At 40.0% G+C, this 9743-nt stretch overlaps 2 protein-coding genes across 4 annotated transcripts in view; both read right to left on the bottom strand.

Annotated features, from left to right (window-relative positions):
- tbc1d16 (TBC1 domain family, member 16) overlaps positions 1-1420 on the bottom strand; it is a 28771-nt gene extending 27351 nt beyond the window's left edge. The window contains exons 1-2 of one of the 3 annotated variants that reach the window (XM_014010143.1): positions 1196-1419; positions 793-894 (exon numbers count right to left, since the gene is read on the bottom strand). The gene's annotated coding sequence lies outside the window, so the exon portion shown is untranslated. Of the gene's footprint in view, positions 1-792; positions 895-1195 lie in introns of all 3 variants that reach the window. The other 2 variants (XM_014010144.1, XM_014010142.1) reach the window with 2 other exon arrangements.
- A 934-nt stretch (positions 1421-2354) lies between these two features.
- Positions 2355-9159, bottom strand: gaa (alpha glucosidase; the record flags this gene model as incomplete). The annotated part of the gene is given in 19 exon segments (XM_014010141.1): positions 2355-2733; positions 2811-2963; positions 3034-3198; positions 3527-3625; positions 3718-3859; positions 3966-4114; positions 4314-4465; positions 4687-4820; positions 5147-5264; positions 5359-5443; positions 5591-5704; positions 5798-5908; positions 6109-6240; positions 6596-6714; positions 6844-6963; positions 7716-7812; positions 7895-8060; positions 8189-8343; positions 8476-9159. Coding segments are annotated over 19 exon segments (2790 nt in total). The 5' UTR covers positions 8989-9159.
- Positions 9160-9743: the final 584 nt, after the last annotated feature.

Raw genomic sequence — 9743 nt, forward strand, 5'->3', positions numbered from 1 at the left:
AGAATTCTGCACGTCGACTGGGTTTAAAAAAAAATAAAATAAAATAAAATAAAAACTTGCCAAATCTTCTCTGCCATACCAACCAGCTTATTTCGCTGTTGTTATTGACTCGTTTTGAGATTCTGGTCCCCCCCAGGTGCTGCCAATCAGGTGCCCAGTATAAGATTTATTATCAAGAAGCATTGTTACAACAAAGAAATAATCTACAAAGAAATCAAAAAGAAAAAAATTGTGTAAGTCTTCTGGACGGGTTCTTCTTTAATGAAACATTTCGTCTCTCCTCCAAGAGACTTCTTCAGTCTGAGAGTTTCAGGCTGAATGGCAGGTGTGTTCTTCAGGCCTGAAACTCTCAGACTGAAGAAGTCTCTTGGAGGAGAGACGAAACGTTTCATTAAAGAAGAACCCGTCCAGAAGACCTATACAATTTTTTTCTTTTTTACCTGGATTACTGAGATGCATCAGGACATTAAAAAAATAGTTATCAAAACATAGATATTTCTGTTTTCGTTCACCCAGTGTMTCCCTAAGATCCCCCAAAAATACAGAGCGGACACCCAAACGTAAATATTCTCTTCGAAACCAAGTGTCTTTTTAAAGTCATATTTCCAATAACGACCATTTGAAGGGCAATTTTCAGTCCGTCTCTGCTGTCAGGGAGTGACAGACACAGATGTGTGGTTACCATGGTAACAACGATGAGCCTCTGGCAGCAGCTTTAACATTTTTTTTTTTTAACTTTCATCTTCTCCTATTTTACATCAGGTAATTATATTTTTGACTTGTGCTACCTACTGGCAGAAGTGATGAAAGGGGTTAAGACTGAAGGTGGTCTCTGAGCCTGGGGGACATGTGTCTCAGCAGTCCTCTGTCTTCAGTTTGACAGGCAGCCTCCGCCTGAGGACAACAGATGGACAATGCTAATGACACAGGCCTGTTTCATGATTTACTCTGGCTTACAAGTCTGTCCAGAGGCTATTTGCTCCTGAACCCTCCGTTAACATTTACATTTTAGCTCAGCCGCCATGTCTGAAATCTGTTTTATTAAACATCAATTTCTAATTAGTTTCTTCATCCAGCAGCCACATGCTAATAAACGTGTCCTCGCTGACAGCTGACATGATGCACCTGTCTCAGCAGCAGGAATGAATTAAAGAAACGGGGCCAAGCAGAAGAAGTGGGGGGTAGAGCCTCTCACCTTCAGTCCCGCCGCAAGAACCTACAGCCCGAACCGGACAGCCATGTCAGCTAGCAGCCGTGGACCGAACACCACGAACCGGGACCGTCTCTGCTCTTTTCTCACGGATTTCCCACGGGTTACTACCAYCTCCGCTCTTGTTTTTATCGCATCGCTCTCAGATTGTAACCCGACACCTGAAAAGCTACTGCTAGTACGGCGGAAATAAGCACTTCCGCTCTCGACTTTCAAAATAAAGTTACATCTACTGCTTCAGTATGTTTACCACATGCATTAAAATATAAGGGATGTTTTAATTTATAAACCTTACAAGTTTTAGTTCCTAGAATATTTTTAGCTTGACTCCACATCTCAAGACCAAGCCAAGCCCTCAAAATAGCTGCTTCCGGCGTGTACAAAGGCGTTTTTATCGTCACACAAATTTATGTTTTATCTTTAAAACACCGGTAAAACATTGGGCACGAGGCTGCGTAACAAATGCTATGTTTTTAACAATTTAATCATAAAAGTTGACCCTTTTCATCATAAGTGACGTTTCAAAGGTCACTGGCAAAGACTGGGAGGTGGTTGGTTCATCATCAGGACCAGAGCTGGAGTCAGAGCATCACTAACATCTGCCTGACTAAAACTGCCTCCAGTCCTGACCACTCATTTATCTATTCAAATATGAGCACTGATCCATTTAAGAACATGTGAAAGTCAAATGTTTACAAGGTTTACTTACATTATTTTATTCACATTATACACTACAAGGAAATGGTGTAAACTTGATCAAAATATTATTTTATCAATGATTTAAAAACAATAATTTAGCAAATCTTCCACTTTCAATACATTGTTTTATTTTACATTCTCAGCCATTTAGAGCATCCTAACAAACTGAATCCAAAAGAACTTAACTTTTTTTAATGATTCATCTACGTAACTTTTTTCCAACTATAATGAAAGTAGAGAAAAATCTGCAAGAATTAAAATAATAAAAAATGTCCAGTTTTCCTTAAATTGATCTTTTTTGTTTGTTTGTTTAAATATATTTTTAAGTAATTTTAAGTCAACTTGTTTCAAGAACTAGCATAAATTAATATAAATTGGGGCTTTCTTATGAAGAGAAACCACAAGACACAGTTGCCTTTTTTTCTTTTTTTATTGAATTTTATTTAAAAAAATATATATATACATTTTCTGTAAATTTTACTAAAATAAAACAGCAAAAAGATTACAAAATTACATATAGTCATCATCAAATTGTTCTTTTTAGTGATACATTAAAGACTCGTGTTTTTTATCATCACATTTTATAAACTAGCTGGTGTCAGAGCATGTCACTTTGAAAGAACACGAGTAAGGTGGATAATAAACTCTTTAACTGAGAGACAAATCTTGATGTGTTGTAGAAAAACAGTTGATGTTTTCAGCAGCAGTGCAGAAGGCAAAACACATTGGAAGGCTGATAAATGATCAGTTTTAGTGCATCAGAAAGCCCACTGGACTGTAAACACCTCTGACATGGGTAAAGCCAGGCCCCTCACTGTCAGAACCTGGGGACGAGACACGAGGATGAAAATCCTCCCAAATGATAAGAATGAATAGTAGTGATGATTATTGTAAAACTCACCTTAGTGTCAGCTTGGTATGAAAAATCACTGACTTTCTTCTCATTTGCCAAAACATWCAGCGGTGGTAGAGGCACCCCAAACACCTGAAGCCCCCTGAGCACCAGACTGTCCAAGTCTGCACTCAGCTTTAGAGGATCACTAACAACCTGCGACTGAAACAAAAGCAGAAACATTCAGAAACAGCTTCGTTTTAAACGAAGGCATCCCTCACCTCTTACCCACCTGCTCAGCAGTGAACACAACGTAACAATAGCTCTGAGTTTCAAAAGTGTTCAGGCTGTCTCCGTCGTCCCAGAACAGGTCTCCCCAGGCCCGGCCGCCTGCTGTCAGCGCCACCGTCAGGAAGAAAGGCTTTCTGCGTGAGGCTGCGGTTGTCAAAGCCGTCTCCTTTGCAGGGAAAACGAAGATGAGACATAATACGATTTTTTTTCAACTCTTTCAACTGTTTTTCAGCTCTAAGGAGGATGCCCAGAAATGTGCAGCTCAGCACGATCTTAAAACACTTTGTCAAAACTGTGATTAAAGCTCAATCTCCTGCCAACGGTCTTATCAAACACTGTGTGAGCTGCAGCAAATCCATCCAAACAAAACATTACTCAGCGCAGTTCTCCCATCAGCAAATGTCTTCTAAAKTCAGTTTTAACCGTTTCCAGTCAAAYTGAGTGAAAATAAAKCAAGCTTCATTATTTTGAGTTTTAAAAARGCAGACACCCACCTGCTGGGGGATAATGTGTCCCTCCCTCACATGGACATTGATGATTTCCAGAGGTGCAGGCAGGAGGAAGGACTGACCTTGACTGTAGAAAGGTCGACCCTTCACACAGCAAGTGAATATTAATGCCACGTGTCCTCAAACATGGTGGTCATCGTTAAATGAGACGGTACAGGAAGTGCACGGGGACTCACATCATTCAGGCTGTACCAAACACCGGCTGGCAGGTACGCTTRCACCTCCACTGCCCCTTCCTCTAAAACAGGACTGATGAGAAGGGAACTCCCCCACAGGAACTGTTGGTCTATGGACCGACAGCTAGGGTCACTGGGAAATCTACGATTATATATATATATATACTGTATATATAAATGCACAGAAAAATAAAGGTTAAAATGATTTGTTCAAGTTCAAGAGTAATGAATGAGAGGGAAATACGTACTCTACAAACAGAGGCCTGGCGACGGTGTCAGCAGAAGTGTGTGCATGATGGAASAGTGTGTAGAGGAAAGGGAGAAGAGAGTAGCGCAGGTTTAACGCACTCCGCATGGCCGCCTGGGCCTTCTGCCCGAACACATACGGCTCCTGAGGCTGACGGACGGAACGAAAGAAAACACATGGACGACAGGAAGAGACAGTTACTTTTTTTTTTTTACCTAAATCATGAACCAGATGGACTGRTCTGCTCCAGGAGTCCCACTTCAGTGCAAAACAACACCACAGATGTTACAAAACAACATTCTGAACCAACGTCTGCYTTTCAGTCATCTGCTAAACAGCCGTGTCTCACAGCGTTGGGCTTGTCATTGTGGTTTCTCGAGAAGGGGTAAAAAGCTCCGAGCTGCATCCATCGAACACACAGCTCCTCGGTTGTGTCGCCTCCGAAGCCACAGATGTCTGCTCCCGCCAGAGGAACGCCAAACAAACTGAACTGAAGCACCGCTTTGAGGGGAGAAAGACACAAAACCACTGGAAATCACTGTCAAAAGACTGTATGRACGTAACGTCAAAAATGAGAAGGAAACTTTAATCTTAGGGAAAATCTGGTTCATCAAAAAATTAAAGAAACTATTTTATGAGTTTTAACTTCCTCTTTTATCGGTTTTACAGCCTTTTGGTCGTTTTTTTAAGTAAAATACAACAAACTCTTTCCAWGAACTCACCAGGGATGGAGAATCGAAGCTGCTCCCAGTCACTCCGCACGTCTCCGGTCCACACTGCAGAGAAACGGCCGATGCCGGGAAAGGAGGAGCGAGACAAAACAAAAGGTCTCGTCCCACGGATCCTCCTGAGAGCACTGAGGGTGACAACATAATAAACAGAGTAAAGAGAACAACAGAAGGTTCTTGATGCTATTTTTTTTTCGACAAATTTTCCTCTAGTTTATCTCGTCATTCTTTCATGGCTGTGTTAAACATCACTCAGCTACATTTAGAAACATCTATAAAATGAAAAATGTTTGATTCACACTTTAATCAAACACTGACTTTATTGTTTCCATTCAATCGTCACTGATTTCTTGCTTAAACGAGAAATTCCTAAAATAGCTTTAATTTACCTGGTGTAAAAACTAAATTAACTTCTCCTACAAACTAACCCTGCACATCACAGCACTGATCTAACCTGTGTGTAGCGGAGGCTTCAGTCAGTCCGTACAGATTGTGCAGATTATAATGAGTGGACAGCTTCTGCAGGGCCGACATACAAATCGTTCCTGAGTTCAGCTGACCTCCAACCACTCCTGAAATTCAGAGAAGCTGCAACTTAATTCACCTTAAATTACCTTTACACAGAGGTTGTATATGTTCAAAGTGATAAAAACGAAATACACTTACTGGGTGTGTATGGTGGTCTCTCAAGCTCACTGTCAGGACAGCCCTCCYTGGAGCCCTGAATAAAACTCGATGGTTCGTTCATATCCTGARGAGAGCAAGAAAGTTGGAGAAAAAAAAACATTTTATTTTAGAGATTTGAAGGAGAAACAGGCCCAAACAYGGGAAAAWAGCATGGATTTTAAATTGCAGTCTGGCTAAATGATCTATTTTCTGTTAGTGTGTGAACACTCACAATCCACAGGCCATCCACGGGAACTTCAGAATAAAAGTCTCTGATGCAGTCCTCCCACCACTGCCTGGTTTCTGGGTTAGTGAAGTCAGGAAACGCTGTTGGACCGGGCCAAACCTGTGCAAAGAAAACACAAGTTAGGTGAAACAAAACACCAACTTCAATCATTTTCCATCAGAGCTTCACGACTCCTCAGTCAACGTGTCTAACCTTCCCGATCAGAATGTCTCCTGTGGCGTTTTTAATGAAGACGTCTCGTTTCTGACCATCGTCAAAAGGAGGGTAGGTACCAGAGGGGCTGGTGCTGCTGATGCAGGGGTCCTAAACCGGAGTTACGGGGAAAACACACTAAGATGCCTCTGCTGCCATCTTCTGGACAAAAGTGACTACTACAGCTTTAATTTTTTTTTGTGCAGAATATCTTAAAATATTAACTAATCCATTGTCATTTTCTTTTGTTTTATTTCTAATTTAAAACAATGCTAATTAAATCAATGCCAACACTTTTATAGATATCACACCAGAATCAGGATGTACTTCATGCCTCCTGTATGAAACTCCTGCACCATCTGTGGCAAGTCTCCAAACCTGCTGGGGTCAAAGGTGAACACTCTTCGCTTATCTGCATAATCAAGGTCGTTCCACTGAACATCCTGATGATGGAAAAAAATACATACATTTACACCAGCATCTGATGATGACTGAAATTTACACAATCACATAATTACTAACTTTGTCACATTTACAGTAGTATGTGATAGCAGATATTCACAACCTCTGTTAAGTCCCTACAAAATAAAAGCCTCAGTGGTAATGATTAACTGGAATAGACATTATAAAAAGATTTAATGTTTAACACCACTTTTATTTTCATTACCGAGGCCACTGAGTTCGCAGGAAAACTAAACTATATATTCATCAACCTATAAAAATGTCAACTATTGGCAATTTTATTAGTTATTACTTTAACTGAATACATTATCCAAGTGTGCAGTTTTTTTTATTTACCATGGGAAAGTTGGCACTGTGCATGTGCTGTGCAACCATTCGGGTTACGTTAGTGGTCGTATAACCCCAGCGGCAAAGATGAAAACCCAGTGACCAATAAGGAGGCATCATGGGATGCCCTGGATGCAGATTATTAACAAGATTAAAACTAAATACAATCACTGTCATCCAGCCTGCAGTGACATGCTTTGACATGTATAAGTGCACAATCCTCGTTATTAGACTGTTATTAACAGTGAAACACGTACCGATGACCTGGAGGTATTGTGTTATCACACTTTGAGGGTCTGGACCCAGGAAAATGTAGAGATCCAGGATTCCCCCGGTGGACATCCAGGTCAGGGCCGGAGTCGGCTGCAACATTACTTCTACAAATAGATTTGAAGAAATTTAGTTATTGATAGATTAGTACTGATATTAGAAAACTACACCAGAGTATAGGGTTTCATTATTTTATAATACTTGTATAATATTTGATCTATTATGTGTTAATTGAAATAGAGTAGATACATGTCCGAATTATAAACAACACATAAGTGAACCGTTTTAAAACATTAGGGTGAGGTCTTTGTCTGAATGCCTGTGATTCAGCCGTAAGCCAGCAGGGGGCGAAKTCAGGCATTGAAGAATCGTGTGTTGTATTAAAACGGGAACTTCCTGTTTTTCATTCAGTGTGGTTTTGACTTGTCAGCTGGTGACCAATAAACCTCACTCACTGCCAGAATTCTGGGTTGTATGGTTTATTCCTTCCTCAATTCAATTTATTTAACACTGGTGTTTTAATATTGACCTCAGCCGTATTGAACACTAAATTTCTTACAGATTTATTAAGCGCGTTATGAGTCGAATCACTGTTTATTTACAATAATTAATTCATCTTTTATAGAAACAGACAAAATGTTTCTGGCTAAAACGTTAAAAAGAAATATCTGAAATAATCCAATACAGTCAGTTTAGTTTGTGTTTAATTAAGCCATGTTCTTGTGAATTTGGAAGAAGTTTCCTGATTTTATCCAGTTTATGTTTATTAAAAAGCAAACAAAAGCAAAAATAAATGTAACAGTGTGCAATCATATTTCTGTGAAAAGTGAATATGACAGTGTGGGTCAGAGAGCAGTACCGATTGCATTGCTGTTCAGAAGGAAAACTCCGTGTGCTGAGCCGTCATCTTCCTGCACTATATAAAATGGATGGGAGCCGTAAAGGTTTGCATCAGCCTGTGGAAGAGAAAAAAAAAAAAAACAGCGTTAGCATTATTCTGCTCCATMTAGGTCAGTGAAACCAGTGCAAGAGACCCACATGCGGTGCAATGTCTCTGTTCCAGAGAGTCAGAGAGGTCCAGTTCAGGTCCAGGAGGAGAGAGGTGTAATGCTGGCCGAGGCCGGACACAAAGGAGGAGGCCAGGGATGTGGACAGCTGCAGGTACTGGTCCGCAAACAGAAGAGGAGCAACTGTGGTGTTCATACTGGGCATACAGGGGAAACAAACACCTGTCAGTTTACACATTTATCACAGCGCATTACTTGAACTGTAATAATGAGCARAAACAAAAGTAAAATTATACATCAAACATTACCCTGATGAGCTACCTACATGACTCTTCCGTTGGATTTACGCCTCACAATGAACCCAAACGGATCAGGCTGATATTCAGTGGTAAAGAGAACATCCTGGGTATCAGCTCTTGTCTGATGAATGCCATCATCTGGAAGAGGAACCTCATACCGCTGAGAAGTTGGGTCTTTAATCTGGAGAGAAAACTTTACTCCCTCAAAACAAAATCTCCAACACATCCCAAAGAAGGCAACATATTAAAAAACACTGACAATATCACAGATTGATCCTAATCAAATGAAATAATCTCGCTTTGGAGTACTCACAGTGACGTGTAAGCAGTCTGCTGTCTCCTCTGTGACCCCAAGGTTCAGAATGGAGATGTCTTTGGGGAGATAAGAAGGACTGGTACGGGTCAGAGTGGCAGTCTGTCCCCGTTTGGTGGGAGTGAGGGGGCCCATCTTATAGCCAGGGTACATGGAGGGGTAGAAACACCAGGGGGGTCCTGTATAATCCTGCAGAGGAGCGTAGCAGCACCCCCTCCCTTCACACTCCCTCTGACTCAGGGTCCTGTCCCTGCCACAGTCAAACCGACTCTCCGGGGCCAATGTGGTGCATTCAGGTCGTCTGGAAATACCAGCTCTTTCGTTTTCCGAGTCTCCATCTCTCATTGAAAGGTTTTGTAGTATTACAGGTCGTTTGTATAATACAGTTTTATTATACTTGTCACAAACCGAACTAACCAGTCCGCCTTCACAGAAAAAGCAGCTGTACAAACAAACTAACAAAGGCACGACGAGTAGGAGCACACTGACAGGTAAACCAGATAAAAGAGACATGCTAAAGCTGGCACTGAAGCTAGCGGTAAACTACTACTTTGCTGTACTTTCGTTGTTAATGAAATACAATTACGACCGTTAAAGCAAGACAATAAAATAAAACTATAAAATAAAACAAACACCATTATTAAACCACATGACGGAATAAATCGATGTCATAGCTAACCTCTGATAAAAAGCTAAAAACACTACGGCAAGCAAACTGGGACAAAAGGTCTTAAATCACTTCAAATCCAACAGCTTAATTGGTTTTCTGCAATGTTATTTTTCTCAGTTCAAATTTGAATTTATTTAATTTAAAAAAGCATTAGGTTAAATGTCTAACCCAAAAATATAAAAATAAACATAGATATTAGTATAATTACCACAAACCTAAATGTAGTTTTAACAAGAATTTCTAGAAGGAAAGTCCAACTAAATTACAACAGATCCCTTTTATTTATATTTCTAAGATAGAACAGTCCTAAAATTGTTAGGTTTCCCAGTTTGTTTTATATTTTATGAATGTGTAAAATTATATCATTAATTTTCCTATAAAATGTGTTGCAGGAATGTTCATGTCAGTTCTCACATTTTTAAGTCAGTAAACTGTAAATACAGTTTTCATTATGTTTATATTATTCTAAATGCCAATGTTTAAACCTAACCGTCCAAATAACATAATGTCTTACATGAAATTTAGGAAATAATTTAGAATAATCACTATATATATATAGAGAGAGAGAGAGAGAGAGAGAGAGAGAGAGAGAGAGAGA

This window comes from Austrofundulus limnaeus, unplaced genomic scaffold (genome assembly GCF_001266775.1).
Source record: "Austrofundulus limnaeus strain Quisiro unplaced genomic scaffold, Austrofundulus_limnaeus-1.0 Scaffold65, whole genome shotgun sequence".
In the NCBI taxonomy this organism is placed as follows: Eukaryota; Metazoa; Chordata; class Actinopteri; order Cyprinodontiformes; family Rivulidae; genus Austrofundulus; species Austrofundulus limnaeus.